At 44.0% G+C, this 18035-nt stretch overlaps 1 protein-coding gene across 2 annotated transcripts; it reads left to right on the forward strand.

Annotated features, from left to right (window-relative positions):
* Positions 1-892: 892 nt before the first annotated feature.
* LOC120522750 (zinc finger protein 436-like) lies at positions 893-12626 on the forward strand. 2 transcript variants are annotated; one of them, XR_005632516.1, is made up of 3 exons: positions 893-1740; positions 6406-8087; positions 11599-12626. XR_005632516.1 is itself a non-coding variant. In XM_039743480.1 (2 exons), exons 1-2 carry the CDS (start codon positions 1080-1082, stop codon positions 7599-7601), a joined length of 1857 nt encoding a protein of 618 aa, XP_039599414.1. In that variant the 5' UTR covers positions 893-1079; the 3' UTR covers positions 7602-8384. The 2 variants fall into 2 exon arrangements, 1 of the variants encoding a protein (XP_039599414.1); XM_039743480.1 differs by lacking the exon at positions 11599-12626 and having other exon boundaries at positions 6406-8384.
* The last annotated feature ends 5409 nt before the right edge of the window (positions 12627-18035 follow it).

Consider the following 18035-nt stretch of genomic DNA (forward strand, 5'->3'; position numbering starts at 1 on the left):
CTAAGGGGGTTACAGTGGCTGCGTGTTTTTCTTCATTTTTTCCATATAATCTGAAGTCCGTCCTTAGTGATATAAGGATATTTTTTATTGCATTCTGCCATGTCAGGTCATTTTTATGCTGTAGATGTTATTCCTTTGGAGGACATCGTCCAAATGATTTGTGCCCCAGATTGATCATTTTAAGACCTTTGCTTTTTCTCTTCCATTGTTTCCAAACCTTTTATGGAATCAAACGATGTATGATGAACTGGCTGTGCTACCCGTCTAAGACGGGTTGAAATGTGAATAATCAATGAAGACCTCAGCGTCACGGTGTGCAGTGCACCATCCGTTGGAGTGCATCTTGTAATGCACGTGGTAATAAAATCAGATGATAAACCAGGTCCAAGGGTCACTACTGACTCGTCTCACCCCGGTCATCATCGGTTCCAAACAAGCCACCAACTCCACGTGGAAAGCGCCATGTGTCAAGTAAAATGAAAAATAAAAGACATGGGAACTTTTTTTTTTTTTTGCCAGAGCCAATGCCTTCACAAAGCAGTAACCTAGCCTGTCTTCCACACTTTAATTACCGTGTTTTCAAACAGTATATGAAGGTGCGAGTGTGTTTTTACACTACATGTACACCTTTATGTGTGCTTGTGCATACACACTGCACCCTCTCGAACTTTCCTGTGTCATCATTTGCACGTCTCCTTTATATTTGTACTCTTCTGCACTTTATAATATATGCTGTTTATGTTATTTGGATGTGATGCGGTGTTCTGTTTTAAGCAGCTCCAAAGCTACCAAGTTAAATTCCTAAATATTCCGTTAATGATGTTGCACAGACAGAGCTATTTAAACCTCCAACCAGTAGATGGAAGCAATAAATCTGAGCAGACCATCTTGCTGTGCCACTGAAGGACAAAGAAGACCCGGTAGTGGTCGCCGCTCGGCGTTACAAAGTAAACCCGAGAGGTTCGCTCCAAGCACAGTGCGCGTCTTTTTTCCTTTTACGAGCGCAACAAGCAGCTTTTCGCTGCTCACCATAATTAGACAACGACCCAGGCTGCTAACCCTCGTCGGCGCTGTCGGAGATGGACGCGGAAGATTCGTGGCGCCTGTTAAAAGAGCTGCTCGCCTCCCGCATCGAACCGACCGCCAAGGCGACCTCCCGCAGCGTCCTGCACAAACTCGAAGAGCTGCGGAACGGAGTGAAAAGTCGGGAGGAGGAGAGCGAAGAGCTCAAGCACGAGGAGGGCGCCTTCGATTACTACGTGGCTCTCATCACGGAGGAGGCCGTCATGTCGGCGGTGGAGATTGTGATGGCTGAGTCCGAAGCCTTTGTCAAGAAGCTGTGCACCGATTACACGTCCAGAATATCCAGGTACGAGAAGGAGATCGAGCGCTTCAAACAGCAGCTCGAGACACTCGGGGGAGAACTGGGACACGTCAGCTGGAAGGACCGGCGTTTCACTCGATCGCCCTCCGCCAGCGGCAGCGGTGATACGCCGTTTAACCCAAGCAGGGATGCCGGGGCTGTTGGAGCCGAAGACGGGCCTGCCCGGCTGCAGTGGGCGTCGAGGAAAGCGGGCGACTGGATCGGTCAGCGAGACAAACGCAAAGCGGACCCGGAGCTATTGGGATCCATTCGAACGGACTCGAACTGGAGTTTGGCTGATCAGGACCCTAAGAGATCGGTGGCGTTCAGCAGCCATAAAAAAGCAGAAGTGAGTGTAAGGAGCAGAAGGAGGAAAGGTGCGTTTATGTTTGCGAATTACGGGAATCGGGGTGGGGGGGGGACGTGCATGCAAGCAAGCAAGCAAGCAAATTAGGGGATGTGCCCATCATGGCTAGTTTAGTACAGCATAGAAACGTTTAAAATTGAGCATCTTTTTTTAAATAAAAGATAGTTCAAGTTAGGAATACCACTTATTTATATAGCGCCTTTGCACTCTCCTGCTGTCCGCAAAGACGTGGCAAAGTGTTTGTAGGAACAAGTGTAAAAGCCTACGGAGCGTTTGCAAACTTAAACAAGATCGGTGGCGTATTTCACTGGAAAGCGAACTCCACAAAAAATGCTTAGAAATGAGTTTGCGAATTGAGGACTTCGTAAACGAACACATAGCAGTGACCGGCGGGGGACCTGACTTTGGCTTGCGGCCCGAGCGTCAAATGAGTTCACCCCATATTAGTAAATACGGGAGGCTGGTGTGCCAAGACGCCGCGGAGCGCTATTGGCTAGGGTGGTATGCTCGACCAATCGGAAACAGTGGGCGTGGTCACGCACCGGGAGCCTCGGAAAGCAGCTTCCTATTTACTCTTTTTAAAAACATATATCGTCTTTCATGAAAATCAGTATCCTGTTATGACCCTACCAGATTAATAAGCTGCCTATAAAGTTGTCTGCTTTTCAAAAAACAAGTTTATAACCGATTCTGACCATCTCGTTGTGCCCGCGCCTTCAAGCAGTATAGGGTCTTTGGAGCGACCTCCCCAAATGAATGACATCAACTGATCCAATCCATTAAAACACCTTCAAAGTCAATTGTTTAGGAAGGCGTTTGACAGATCCTGCCATTCCGACCCTTTGTTTCAGTTTACCCTTTCTGTCTGTCCAGGTGCTCACAGGTGTATCGTAAATTCTGGTATTCAGGGTTTTCTCGTAGTATCTTGTGTTGGTTTTAGTATTTTTTTTATTCTGGTCCGTTATTCTGTTTCAAAGCTTTATATTTCCTGTATTTATGTTCATTTTGTGTTTTAGGCAGCTGTTATTTGTATCCAATGTTGTATATACCCTATTGTTCATTCTGAATTTCTGTGAAGCACTTTGAGCATAGGAAAGGTGCTAAATAAGTAAAATGTATTATTGTTGTTAGTAGTATTGCAAACAATATTTTCCCACGTGATTGTTCCAGAGGTAAAAACTAGCATATTGCTGACAAATAAAAATTGCTGTTCTTAGATAAAAGGTTTAATAAGAGTATTATTTCAACAGTTTTTGGGTGATAATTATGTGATTGCTTTTTCTGAGTTTTGCTCCTTATTTCTTTAATTAAAGGATTGTAGTGAGCAGCCATGTCACGTGCACTCCAGAACAGGTCAGTCACCTAAAGCCAAACATGTTCGGAGCCGGCCAGTCCTTGGATTGGGATGGTGGGGTGATGAGTGGTGCTTACCCTGTAGTTTGAATTTGGATTCTGATGTGACACTGTGCTGCAGAAGTGGCGCCATCCTTCAGGTGACATTCCAAAGCGAGGACCTGACTCTGTATTGTCAATAAACATCCCTGGGTTTCCTTCATAAAGTACAGGGTATATGCTCCTAGCCTGGCTAAATCGCCCACCTCAGCCTAGTCATTCTGGGCCCCCTAATTATCCCCTCTGGCTCTCCCCCACCTAACAGCGTACTGGTGCAAAAAATGGCTGCCGTCACATCATCCATGCTACACACTGGTGGTGGTTGAAGTGGCTCCCCATTCACTATGTGAAGTGCTCCGATCTTTCAATTATAAAATGAAATGTTGCGATGAGACATTCTCGGGGATAATTTCAAGTCCAACGAGATCAGACTTTTTGCAAACTCCAAACTTTTTGCAAACTTTTCCTCTCAAACACTTACAACCACGCACACGGTACGGTCATTTGTCATTCGTGTGAATGCTGTTGTCAGGCTCATGTGTTCTCCGCTCTTATAAAAATGATGGTAAAGATCACGTGAGCGCTAACAAACGTAAATTATTACTCGGTGAAATAACGGAACAGCAAAAAGAGATTGAATATATGGACATAGGTGATATGAAAAGTCTGTAGATATTGTTTGGCTGTAAACTTGAAGTCGGAGTCTTGTAGATCGTCTAATTCGTGTTGCCTCCCAATGAAGAGGCCTATCCGCGAGAAATAAAAGATTTCTTGTTTAGTGAAAGGGAAATTCAGAGATGCGAAGTGGCTGGTGTGTAGCGCAGGCAGGGGGTTGGCGATTGAAGCCCCCTAGTAAATGTAAATAATTATTAATGTAAGTGCCATTCGTGAGTTAGCTTATGTTAAATTTATTGAAGTATTTTCTTAGTTATGTTAAAATGTTTTCTGTATATTTGTGCACAGTCAATGGTCGGTTTTATTCTAAACCCCCACAAGCTAAATTATAAATGGAATATTCTAATTATTTCTTGCCCCTCTAACTACAGATGAGTTCAGTTTATGATCCGACTTGCAGTTGGTTGGTAAGGCATGGAGGGCAAACCGTTTCAAAGCACACATACAGAATGCGCTGAATGTACGAAGTGAAGCCGATGGAAGTTTGCCATTGAGAAATAACACAACCTTCACGTATAGAAAGTAACTCGACTTTAACATGAGACAGCAAAGACTGTAATGAAACGGAGACGAGGCCTCTTTTCCGTTTTTTGCCTTTTATTCTGCACGTGTGATAACTGTTTTCTGAAATGTTGTGGTTTGTTCCAGCTTACATTTTCAGTGAACTTTTTGGACTGAGAGATTTCTTTGTTCCGCATTTGGTCTCTGATGGGACATGCCTTGCCAATGTAGTAGCTGATCAGTTTTGGGAGCCTGGAATAAGTTAATATAAAATATCCCGTATCTTTATCCGAGATGTTAGATATTCCTTATCACAAACAGTACAGCCCCACACGTGGGGAAGTGCTGGGCAAAAAAAAAAAAAAACTGAAGTGATTTCAAAGCGTTCAGAAGGAATTCCACATTCACTGCATTTACATGCAAATACATTAAATAACCCATTTAAGACAGAAACTTGGTTTCCTAATAATCTCTGTTTACATGTTCAAGTAATCTTCCGAAGCTCTCCTTTGCCAAAAAGCTCCAACTTCCTTAAACTACACAAAAAATTAGCTAAACGCCATCCTTGGCAACTGTGAATCAGCAAGTAAGCATGATGCCTTCGAAAATTTTCTTTGTGTTTTATGAATACGTTTAGTTAAATTGGCACTTTATTTATAGGTTTCTGTTGCTGGATTGCATGCAGCAAACTCTTTTTTGCTTGGCTGTGCATTTAAGCCCTGAAGAGGACCGGCATACGGGAACGTGTGCATCTTGATTTGCACTCAGTGCTGTTCGGAATAATAATAGCTGTTGGAGGTGACTGGGGTGGGGACCCAGCCGGGACGCCCAGGCAGACCAGAAGAGGGCTTGCGTACTCCCCAGACCACATGGAGGCGACCACCCTGGTTCCTTCGGAGGCCACGGGTACAGAGCTTTGAAGCTGTACCCTGTAGGGGCCCGTGGTCACCGCCAGAGTGCGCCCCAGTGCCTAAAGAGCCCTGGACCCCAGCACTTCTGCCACACCCGGAAGTGCTGGGGGGAAGAGGATCGGGGACACCTGGAGTGCACAGCCGGTCACTGGAGGACACCTGGAGCACATCCGGGTGCGTATATGAAGGAGCCGCCTCCCTTCATATGATGGCTGGAGTCGGGAGGAGAAGACCAGGTCTTGGAGGAGAGGCAAGGAGGCGGCCTGAAGAAAGAGAAGGCACTGTGTCGTGGCCAGGACTTTTGGGGACTTTGGGGTTGTGTAAATATGGACTGTGTCAATAAACGTGTGTTGGGTGACATTAGCGTGCCCACCTGTCGGGCCGGCTTCCACATAATGCAGGTACTTTTACTTTAGCAAGATATGCGTCTGCTTGCTCATTACTTTTAAAAGTAGTCTTACAACGTAGTGCACGTTACTTTTTAACTTGGCTAGGAGGGAATAAAGATCGGGTCCAAAAGAAATGTTGGGACACCAACGGGGTCCTCCTGTTTTTAATTCAAAGAAAAAGACTGAGAACAAAAAGAAGATGGCGCACAGTGGCGTCGTATAACAAAATGCAGGCTCTAGTCTTGTTCCAGTCTGGCTCGTACCAAAGTGAGACCCCCTTTCCAGGGATGTCTGGCTTCTTAGAACTTGGAAGGTGATCGTCAGACATGTATGCGTGTCAATGTTTAGCTCATCAACCTCGATTTAGAAATGTCTCAAATACTGAGACCGATTATTATGGTTTTGTACACTGGTTTGTAGATCAGCTGTAAAAAAAAATAATCTTTTTGTTTAACAAATTGTGAGTTTAGAATCTGAGACAACAAACTGAAAATAGTTTTGGGGTCAGAGTACTTTTTCAAGGCACTATACCTGAAATGCAAGGGTTAGGAAGGTTCTCAGTTCGAATCCCTTAAAATGCCATAAAGGGACTCTGCTCTGTTGGGCCCTTAACCTGCAATTGCTGAGCGCTTGAGTAGTGAGAAAAGTGCTATATAAATGCAAAGAATTATTATTATTATTATTATCATTAAGGGTGCCAATAATGTTGAACACAACCAAATTCTGACTTTCTAATACAAGTTCTCTTAAGTATTTTCATGACTGAATACACCTGTTAAAGCTCTGCTCTGTTTTTCTCTTCTAAAGGAACACCAGAGAGCATTGTGGGAATGGCACATGCCAGCCTGGGCTTCTTGGAGTTGGGCAATGAAAACGGAGAGAGAGCTCCCGACCTTAGCTTTTGGAAATCCGAACGTGGAGCCACTAAGCAGGTGTCAAGTTTCTATAAGGACGACGATACTCAAGTGAACTCTGCCGAGATGTCAGATGATAGTTTGAACCCAGCTTCCAGCAGTAATAATGAGGTGGAATTTAATATTAAAGAGGAGGTCCTGGAAGTGGACCTTTTCCCCGGTACTAAAAATCAGAAGCTGACCAAGGACTGTGCCAGTGAGGAAATATTCTCTGACTATGATGTCAATGAAAGTGAGCAGGGAGCAGCCATACAGGGTAGTCCATCCTCATCATCATGGCAGGAGCTTGGACCTGGAGGTGAGCATGGAGACAAGGAAAGAGGTGGAATTAAGCTAATGCAGAGAGGAATTATGGAAAAGCTGAAGAAGGTCCATGCTTTAGGCGAGCCTCACACTTCTGACAACAACCCAAAGACCTTCAGTAAATCCCATCCCCTTTCAATACACCAGACGGTTCCTACTGAGCCTGAAAAACCATTCCAATGCACTCAGTGTGGAAAGTGTTTCAGGGAGGCTGCCCACCTTAAACTCCACCAAAGAACTCACTCAACTGCAAAAGTCTATCAGTGTCCAGAATGTGGGAAGACTTTCAACCATTCTGGGAACTTCAGGGAACATCAAAAAGTTCACACTGGTGAAAGACCATACCAGTGTACCGAATGTGGAAAGTGTTTTACCCAAGCTATAGACCTTCGACGACACACAAGAACTCATACGGGCGAAAAACCTTACCAGTGTACCGAATGCGGGAAATGCTTCAGCCATTCAGTGAGCCTTAGGGATCACCAGAGGACTCACACAGGAGAAAAACCGTACCACTGTGATGTGTGTGGAAAGTGTTTCAGCCAGTCATCCCACCTTAAGCTTCATCAGAGGATCCACACGGGAGAAAAACCATACCAGTGCTCAGAGTGTGGAAAGACTTTCACAAAGGCATCAAACCTTAAAGTCCACCAGAGAGTTCACACAGGAGAAAAACCATATCAGTGTACCGAATGCGGAAAGACCTTCAGCCAGGGCATAGACCTTCGGCGGCACCAGAAGGTTCATTCGGGAGAAGCCAAAAGCAGAGAAGTTCGAAAAGAATAGATTGGTTCAGGTAGTCCTCACACAGTCAAGGCCTCTGTAAACTGCTAACTTATTTAAGTTTTGAAGACCTCCAACATGGTGAGCTTGATCGTAAGAGATCTCTACTAATCTCCAAGAAACATGATATGAACAGTGAAACAAAGAATGGAAACTCGGACTGCTCCTGGCAATGTCTATTAAGGGAACTCTGAGAGGCCCAATTTGACTCATTACACGTGGCAGGTGACACAAGAAGCACAATTTTCCGAGAACGAAAACAATTTCCATTCTGTGGTCCAACCTCGGTAATACATTTCATGACCCTACTCTACCACAAAGGAAATATCAAGGCCACACAACCCTGAATAACGATGAAACTGAAGAGCACTCGGTAAGGTGAACTGCTCAGCTGCCAACGGAGGTTGCCAGTATTTCAATCACAGTGTGTCCTATTAATGTCAGTGGCGTTTTGTATCAGGAGTCGTGGCCTCAAGCAAATTTTACAAGGTAACACCTGATAGATCAACAGTCCTGTTTGTGACCAGAAGAGAAAAATCTGTAGAAATTTGTTGAGTTGACAATGCAGTGTAGGAACACTTTGTTAGGAGTAAAGGGTCATGGTTCATAAAGGACATCTGAAGAAAAGATCTTGAGCAAATCGAGTACAGGTTAAGAAATGTGAAGAACTGGACCTCTGTGTTAGGCTACATTCGTGCTGCACTACAGTTGTCATTGTTCACTTTCCATTTTTCACTCGTAAATGACACAGATCTGTTTTTTGTGAAGTGTGAACAGCAAAAAAAACGCACGAAATCTCAAACTTTCAGATCAGATTTGCACCACTTTTTGTATGTGGTACTAAGTCCAATACCAAGAGATGTGACCCTTGAATCAGAATTGTGTGGATGTTTACACCATTTTACTTAACTATTTAAGCGACCTCTGTTATAGCTATGCATTAAAAATTGAGAAGGATCACACTACAGTGCCAGTGCAGCCGTTCCAACGTAATGAAAACAAGTTGGCAGGCTTAATAAGAATCTGGGGGTGGGGGACTCCTGCCAGCCAGCCACTACGGCCTGATTACTGTTTATTTTCTCACTGAAATGGTGCACCCCAATCACATATTTTACCAAGAGAGTTTTGGGAACTTGTTGTCATAGGCAATCAAACATCTCCCTCAACATTCTGAAATTGTCTGACCAACCTTTGTTTTGCAACCAAACCATTCACATTCAGCTTTCGCCAGTCCTGGTTCTGCCCAGTGTTAAATCTGGAATTGATAGTCTGCACCGCTGCATTTACCTCACCTACCTGTTATTTATTTATTTACTTATTTATTTATTTATTTTTGTTCATCGAGCAGATCCTTCTAACTGGTCTGTTGGCAAAGTAGAATGAAGGCAGACTGAGAGATTTGTGAATGTTCAGAAAACAACAGCGAGTCTATACCACAAAATCAATCAAATCCAAAGCACTTAACCGTAAATAACTTAAAAACGAGAACTGGCACAATTCAGCAACCAAAAGACGTACTGTTACCAAAGTCTAGACCCAAAACCATTAAAGTTGGATGGGGAATTAATGACTTTATAATCAAAAGACGTATGGTCACTAAGATGGAGTTGTAAGACCATTGACTCATCGGTTCTCATTCCAAACTTTGCTAATAATCAAAAGGCATATGTTAAGAAAAGCTAGACGCATGACTGTTAAAAGTCAAAAGCGAGAATTGGTAACGAGTCAATAATCTAAAGAAGGGTCATCGCCGAGAGCAGGCACTGAAGTTGTTTAAGGACTGGATCTGTAATCTCGGTCCCTTCACCAAATGGCATTATGTGGTGTACCATCGGTCAAGTGGCGCATCAGGCCTTCAGGCAGTAAAGTCTCTAGCATTTGGTATACAGCGTCCTGACATCACGGCTGCAAAATGTCGAAACTTACAATATAGCAATGCAGCAAACTTAGAAACTAATGATAATAAAATTCTGTTTATTGTTAAGTGAATAATATAAACCAACCATATGTTAATATTCCAATAAACCACAGTAGAGCAGCAGAAAACAAAGCAAATAAAATGTGAAAGATGTCCCAGGTCATAGAAGTAGTCATGGCTCCTCTCTGTTGTTCACAGGGTCCTGGGACCTAAACACAATTTCACACGAAACCTCCGGTCTCAAGGTTCTTATCAGGTCCATCCATCCATCCATTTTCCAGCCCGCTGATTCCGAACACTGGGTCACAGGGAGCCAATCCCAGCCAACACAGGGCATAAGGCAGGAATCCAACCCACCGCAGGACACACACAAACACCAAGCACACACTAGGGCCAATGTAGAATCGCCAGTCCACCTAACCTGCATGTCTTTGGACTGTCAGAGGAAACCCACGCAGAGAACATGCAAACTCCACGCAGGGAGGACCCGGGAGGCGAACCCGGGTCTCCTAACTGCGAGGCAGCAGCGCTACCACTGCGCCACCATGCCGCCCTCTTATCAGGTCTATAGGCAAAATCAACCTAGTATACCAATTATGATTTATGTAACAAAAATGATCCCTATTACCTCATTGTCAAGAGTATTTTTGCTTTCCACAGTAGATTAATACAATTCTGTGCACATATATATATATATATATATATATATATATATATATATATATATATATATATATATATATATATATATATATAAATTAATATTTCAAAGACAAGGGATGTTACCCTGGCTATTTCATAATAATTGTGAAGTAGTGCAGTATGTGCTCATGGGGGACTGTTAGTATTCAGTAATTCTGATTTATGAATTCACAACAGATATCTGTACACACTGATTTAAAGGTATGGATCAAGTGTAAAATTAACCTAAACAAACAAACAAAAAAGAAAAGAGAATTCAGCTGTAATGTTAATAAAGCGGCAGGCATCCAAATAGCGATACACAAGTCTGAAAATCACCAGTTGCTTTACTGCTTTGACGAGCCTCTTGCCGGAGCGTACGTTTTTTCTCTGGTCTGCGCCACTCTACTGTCAACAGATCCTCTGCTCTTAGTTATAGTTCAGCATCTACAATCAAACAAATGTGTCGTCTTGAGTCGCATGTCCCCCATAACCTCATCAGGCCTCCTCTGGTCCTGTTTCTCTGTGTTGGATCATCACACCTAAATATTCTATTGAAAGAATCTCTCTGGGTCATCTTTCACCTTCTTCACAGTATTTTCCTTTTACCTTTCCTAGTACCCTTTCTAACGTTGCTCTCATAAACCCCTTGGGTATCGCTGGAGTTATTTCTCTTGTACGCCTTACACAACTGTTTCCCCTTTTAGCTCCTTAGTTTTCCACCACAGAGGTTTTCTTTCATTTGCTGTATAAGTTGGAGTGCTTTGGTGTTACACAAACCTCAATGGCATCTCGAATTTTGCTGCTGTGTGTAGATGTCTACATTTGAGGTTTGACGACTGGTGTGTCAGTGGATTTTCACTGGTCTGAGGACATGGTTCTGCTTTTAGAGCCATTCTTCAATATCCTTGTAGTACTTAATAGTCCTATTCACCAGGGAGGCAGCGTGAGCAGGTTATAAATGTAATTTTAAATTTGAGCATTTCAGATTTTTAAAAAAATTGACCAGTAATATATATTATCACAACATAATTTATTTAATTCTGCGTATAATTTTATTATCCCTTTTAATTCTGTTATTTTATATTATGAACTGTACACTGTATGTTGCTCTTCATTGTTCTGTTTATGTCAAATGTATAAAAGAAATGTATTACATACTAATCAGAAATACATCTAAGGAAATTTTCTTTCCCTATAACAGAGTATATTTGTATCACCAGCGTCACTCAAAGTGATTTTGAATCGGAGAGCATGTTGTATTTAATGGATGGATGGATGGATGGTTGGTGGATGTTTTATTGTGAAAGCTTTCAAATTCTGAATAACCCTAAAGGTGTCTGGTACTTTTTCATGAAAGACACTTCACTAACCTCTTCATTTTTTTTTTATAACTGGCAGACAAGGAGAATGTCTTAGCTGAGAGTTTCCCTACCCATGTGGCGGCACTCTCGATTCACAGCGGCAGCATTGCAGGTGGTTCACAGCCGATCCTATACGATCTCGCCAACCTCCTGTCTGATGATCTTGTGTAATAAATCAAAGCACACAAGACAGATGAAGAGTTGGGGATCCTCCCCATATACTGGTCGTGGGTTCCAGTTCCAGGTAGGACAGTCAAAAGTAGCACAAAACATACACATTTGAGAACAAAGTATGGTTTCTCAGAGCTTTTGTGGAGGGGGCTTAATGACAACAGGAAATAATGAACTGACGCAAGTGACATCAGAAATAGAGCGACAGTTTTGAAGTCATCAGAAGGAACCCGGAAGTGATGTGATTTGACTTAGCGAGACAAAGGTATTCTTCATGGGAGATCGGAGTAGTTTCTTGCTGTCAGGACTTTTATTCTGGCATTTTCCAGCGGGTGTAAAGGATAAAAGAGCATTAGTGGCTTATTCCAAGTCCCTGTTTCTCATGGTTTCACATGTGAAGGGCCATTTGACTGTCCCCTAGTCATGCGTGTGTGACACTGGCTTGATTCGTCTAATGCCCTGATGATCGTGCAGGACAAAACCCCCAGATCCCCGGTGCTGACTGTCATGTTTGATTGACCAAAGAGGACCACCCCACTCCCCCAAATTGGAAGCTGGTGCTTCATTCTCAGTGGGTCATAATCGGACCTGCATGTGAAAAACTGGGTCATGACACTACAAATGTTGGGAAACGGTGATTTGGCTTATTAACCTTATGTTAACATTGAGATATCGCAAGAATCGGTACTTCTGTATGAGGCCGATACCACGCGTGACAGCAAGTAGGCGAGTTATTTCAGAAGAAAAAACAATACATGAGAAAAATGTGATTTAAAAATATCTTTGAGTAGTTGTTACACAGCACCACACCACATCAACATGTCAGGAAGAAGAACCTCAGAAGTCATTTCTGGAAACGCTTTATGGTCGAGGCAGCAGAATTTCAGTACCTGATTGTGGAGGTTGTACTTGGTATTATAAAAAAAAAAATTCCAAACCTCAAGCTCAAACGTTTTGTTATTTCTGCTTTTATCTTATTAAGGAGGAAGTTCAGAAATTGATTTGTGTGCACTTTGAGAGCACAATGATGGGAGCCAGTTGTTGTGAGTTGAGGATCTGGTTAGAGTGTCTCCTGCACACTTCTCTTTGGGAGGAGGTTTGAGTGTTTCCAACTGGGAGGAGACCTTGAGAAAGACCTGGGACACGGTGGAGAGATTAGATCTCCTAGCTGGGATTGTGACACCTGGGCAGGAGGCTTTGGGGAGGAGGAGGTAGCTGGAAAAAGGGACATCTGGGCATCTCTGCTTAGATTGCAGCCAGACTGGATATGCGGTAGAAAATGAAAGAATGGATGGAGTAGATGTGAGCTTTTAACTGTTTAACCTGTTCTTTCATGAAGGGGATGAAGTGGTGGCAATATATTTATTGCTTTAAGGGATCGCTAAAGGAGCGGAGGCTTCACATTCATTCTTTGATCATAGTGAACCCATCTACAGAAGCCTGTCTGAGCATCCATTCATTTTCTGTCCACTGTTACAGTTCAGGATATGTGGGGGACCTCAAACACGTCCTCAATTACAAATGTAGGGGGAACTGCACACTGGCAATGCTAGGAAGTGAAACTTGAGGCAACTTTCAAACAAAGAAGGAATTCTCATAAGTATGAGTCATAAGCTGACACTGATGAAGTCTGCTGACTTTGTACACACTTGCGTCACTGCTATCGATTGGATCGTTGGTGAGGTTCCTCATATTGGCCCATCTGCAGACTCTGGTGGAGTGCCTAGAAAACACTCAAACTTGGCCATAGAGACATTAAAAGTCATAAGTTTACCCTAGGTGAACGTGTGGAAGGATCATTACCGAGCCTACAGAAGCAAGAGCAGATGCTTGACCTGTCTCACCCTGCTGATCATCCCTCCTAACCGGCATCCCACTTGAACCTATCCCCATTTTTCCCATATGCTCAATCTTTCAGTATCCATGGTTTCCATATCCACAGGGTTTTTCAGAAGTGTAACCTCTTAGATAAGAAGAATTGGCTGTAAATGTAGAATTTCTCCCACGTTTTATATCCATCCATTTTCTAAACCTCCTTATCCAGGGGGAACTTGGAGCCTATCTCAGCAAGCATCGGGTGCAAGGCAGGAGCAATCATTAAACAATGCACCTGTTCATGTGCTGACCACACAAACACATCATGAGAACATGAGATGTTCATTTGGCTTCAAGTCAGGGCTCTTGCCAGGCCACAGAGTTGTGCAGTCTTTGCTTTGTGTTTCACGTCACTGTCCTGTTGGAAGGTGAACCTTCCTCCCATTCTGAAATCCAGAGTGGTCTGAGCAGGTTTTCATTAAGGGTATCCCTGTATTAGACTCCCTTCAGTTTGCCCATGACACTGGCAATTCTCCCACCATCTTGATTCACTCTTGGAATGATGATGTACAGGTGATGAACTGTGCCTGGTTACCTCAAGATGTTACGCTTAGAATGGGGTTCAACCTTAGTTTCATCGGACCAGGGAGTCTTGCTTTTCATTGTCTTTTAAGTGACTATACCAATCCATAATGGTGAAGCAGGATTTGAGCCAGAAGGCAACTCACTCAATTGATCAGTCAATCTACCTCCTTACCCTCACCTGGGGCAGTGGGGTGAGCTCCCCCTGAGTCTGTCAAAAGGTCTGCAAGAAGATACAGGTCCTTCTCTCAAAAAATTAGCATATTGTGATAAAGTTCATTATTTTCTGTAATGTACTGATAAACATTAGACTTTCATATATTTTACATTCATTACACACAACTGAAGTAGTTCAAGCCTTTTATTGTTTTAATATTGATGATTTTGGCATACAGCTCATGAAAACCCAAAATTCCTATCTCAAAAAATTAGCATATCATGAAAAGGTTCTCTAAATGAGCTATTAACCTAATCATCTGAATCAACGAATTAACTCTAAACACCTGCAAAAGATTCCTGAGGCTTTTAAAAACTCCCAGCCTGGTTCATTACTCAAAACCGCAATCATGGGTAAGACTACCGACCTGACTGCTGTCCAGAAGGCCATCATTGACACCCTCAAGCAAGAGGGTAAGACACAGAAAGAAATTTCTGAACGAATAGGCTGTTCCCAGAGTGTTGTATCAAGGCACCTCAGTGGGAAGTCTGTGGGAAGGAAAAAGTGTGGCAGAAAACGCTGCACAAAGAGAAGAGGTGACCAGACCCTGAGGAAGATTGTGGAGAAGGACCGATTCCAGACCTTGGGGGACCTGCGGAAGCAGTGGACTGAGTCTGGAGTAGAAACAGCCAGAGCCACCGTGTACAGGCGTGTGCAGGAAATGGGCTACAGGTGCCGCATTCCCCAGGTCAAGCCACTTTTGAACCAGAAACAGCGGCAGAAGCGCCTGACCTGGGCTACAGAGAAGAAGCACTGGACTGTTGCTCAGTGCTCCAAAGTACTTTTTTATTCGGATGAAAGCACATTTTGAATGTCATTCGGAAATCAAGGTGCCAGAGTGTGGAGGAAGACTTGGGAGAGGGAAATGCCAAAATGGTCCACTGTGTTTTATCAAGGGCAGGGTCAATGCAGCTAGCTATCAGGAGATTTTGGAGCACTTCATGCTTCCATCTGCTGAAAAGCTTTATGGAGATGAAGATTTCATTTTTCAGCACAACCTGGCACCTGCTCACAGTGCCAAACCACTGGTAAATGGTTTACTGACCATGGTATTACTGTGCTCAATTGGCCTGCCAACTCTCCTGACCTGAACCCCATAGAGAATCTATGGGATATTGTGAAGAGAAAGTTGAGAGACACAAGACCCAACACTCTGGATGAGCTTAAGGCCGCTATCGAAGCATCCTGGGCCTCCATAACACCTCAGCAGTGCCACAGGCTGATTGCCTCCATGCCACACCGCATTGAAGCAGTCATTTCTGCAAAAGGATTCCCGAACAAGTACTGAGTGCATAACTGAACATAATTATTTGAAGGTTGACTTTGTTTTGTATTAAAAACACTTTTCTTTTATTGGTCGGATGAAATATGCTCATTTTTTGAGATAGGAATTTTGGGTTTTCATGAGCTGTATGCCAAAATCATCAATATTAAAACAATAAAAGGCTTGAACTACTTCAGTTGTGTGTAATGAATCTAAAATATATGAAAGTCTAATGTTTATCAGTACATTACAGAAAATAATGAACTTTATCACAATATGCTAATTTTTTGAGAAGGACCTGTACTGTATGAGGTTAGGTGAGCCGCATGTGTTATGATGTTCATCACAGGACAGCCACATGAAGCAGGAATGAACCAATATGACCCGATAAGAGTGGCACATCACCCCCTTGAACAGTGGTTGCTCCCTATGGTCACATGACTCATGGCTTGCTACAAAACTCAAGTCACGCTTAGCACACTCCCAGTTACACAGCTATGCTTGTCCTGTGTTCATTCTGCACCCACTGTCTTGTGTACCTGCTGAGTCTTGCCAGTCTAGCCTTGGGATTCACCTGGCCCATGTGCTGCTGCAAGCTGGAAAATAGCTTAGGCAACTCATGTGTGTTGCAGGGGGACTCCTCCATAGCAAGCTTCAATGACCTGGCTCATCAAAAGCAGCTTGTACCGATGTGTCGTACCAAGGATGGCAGGCTAGTCACTAAGCCCCGTGACGGTGCCATGGATGGCAGTTGCACCGAGAGCCAATACCAGAGCACACAGCGGATCTATGAACGCATGCCAACTGACTTTGTATTCTACAGCAAGACGCCTCTGGTCATGCCAGTCAACACTACAGCAGAGTTTATCTACTGCTTCAACTTGGTTGGGGCTAATCCTGGCTTTAGAGTGTACCTAGAAGGGGGTAACTGGAAACCTATTCAAATAAATCTGACCGATAAAGCACAAGATACAGAGGACTTTGTGTCTGAATGTGAGCAAATGGGCATCAGACAGGAGTTTAATTTCACATTCAATGTCAGCGGCACATACAACATTACGGGTGCAACCAGAAGCTTTAATAAAACGCTCAAAGTGAAAGTTCTGCCATTAGAAAGACAACAACGGCAATCACTTCCTGGTGCTCCAGATCTGCCACATTCAATGAGCTTGTTCCTTTCCCTTGTGAACCTCATTGACATCGACTGCGAGGACAGCAGCAAAGCTCGTGAGAGTCTGCTCAAGGAAGTCTTTAAGCAGCCCGTCAAGTCAATCCAGGAGGCAGAGCAAGCGGCCCAGAGGCTCAACAGCTTGACCTCCAATTCTGCTGACCTGGTCCCGAGCAGCCAGGCTTTTACTGTCAACAAGCTGGTCACTCTCAGTGCTCTACTTGACTCAGAAGCCCAGAAGGGATTGAGCACCGATACCACGGAGGCGGTAAGCAAGTCAGTCCTGTCCACTGTGTCAAGCGTGCTAGAAGCCTTCCAGCTGACCCAACAGAGTACAGAAGACACTGCCTACCAAGAGGAGGCACTGAAGGGCACCTTTCAAGTTCTGGACTCTGTATCTGATGCTGTTCAAGTGGGGATCATTACCGGGGGTAATGCCACCATCCTGCAGTCGGAAAACGTCAACGTCACTCTAAAGAAATGCCAGAAGGACAACACAGACAACTGCCTGCAGATCCCAAACTGCATAAATTGTTTTTACCCTGATCCTCCTGATCCTACCTCTCTGCCCCCAGGCGCCTCAGTTCAGGTTGGTATTTATGAATTTGACTCAGACCCATACGCTTGGGCAGAGGGCGGTGGGGACTTATCCACATCTGTCACTTCTGTCAGGATGCTTGCTGTGAGTCCCACGAAACATAAGATGGAGCTTCCAGTGGAAACATTTGAAATTGTGATGTCGAACAAGAAGAACATCAGTAGCGTGCCAGTGGTGCTCCGCCCGAGAGTCCCTGGAAGCCTAAGCACAACACTGTCAGTTAAACTTATGTGGTCAGAATTCACAGAGTACTTGGTACAGTTCTCCGGCCCCCAAGGTGTCCACTTCCTAGTGAACATTTCCTTGCCCGACTATGCTCTCTCCATCTACTGTTTACTCCCCAGCTCACTACAATCCAAGTGCAATTTGCTGTCCCTGGATAAGCCTGACCACCCCTATGTTTTGCCCATCCCTCATCCCACTAACCTCAGTGATGGAGACCCATTCAATGTCACCTTCAGCTTGTCCACCGTGACCTCGAGGTCATCCCAGATGGACTCTCTCAGCCTGGAGGTGACCGTCTTCTCGGTCAACTGCCTCGATTTTGATGGGCAGCAAAACAGTTGGAACCCTGCCACCTGTGCTGTTGGAAACCTCGTCACCAAAGACCAAGTGCACTGTGTCTGCAACCCAGGAGGCCGTGGGCTGTCCAGCAGCTT

This window comes from Polypterus senegalus, unplaced genomic scaffold, assembly GCF_016835505.1.
Source record: "Polypterus senegalus isolate Bchr_013 unplaced genomic scaffold, ASM1683550v1 scaffold_3777, whole genome shotgun sequence".
Lineage (NCBI taxonomy): Eukaryota > Metazoa > Chordata > Cladistia > Polypteriformes > Polypteridae > Polypterus > Polypterus senegalus.

Bases quoted from the DNA above. Each gene is read 5' to 3' on its own strand.
- LOC120522750 (XM_039743480.1), top strand. From the start codon at position 1,080: ATGGACGCGGAAGATTCGTGGCGCCTGTTAAAAGAGCTGCTCGCCTCC. The intron at 1,741-6,405 runs GTGCGTTTATGT...TCTCTTCTAAAG, and splicing joins AAGGAGCAGAAGGAGGAAAG to GAACACCAGAGAGCATTGTG.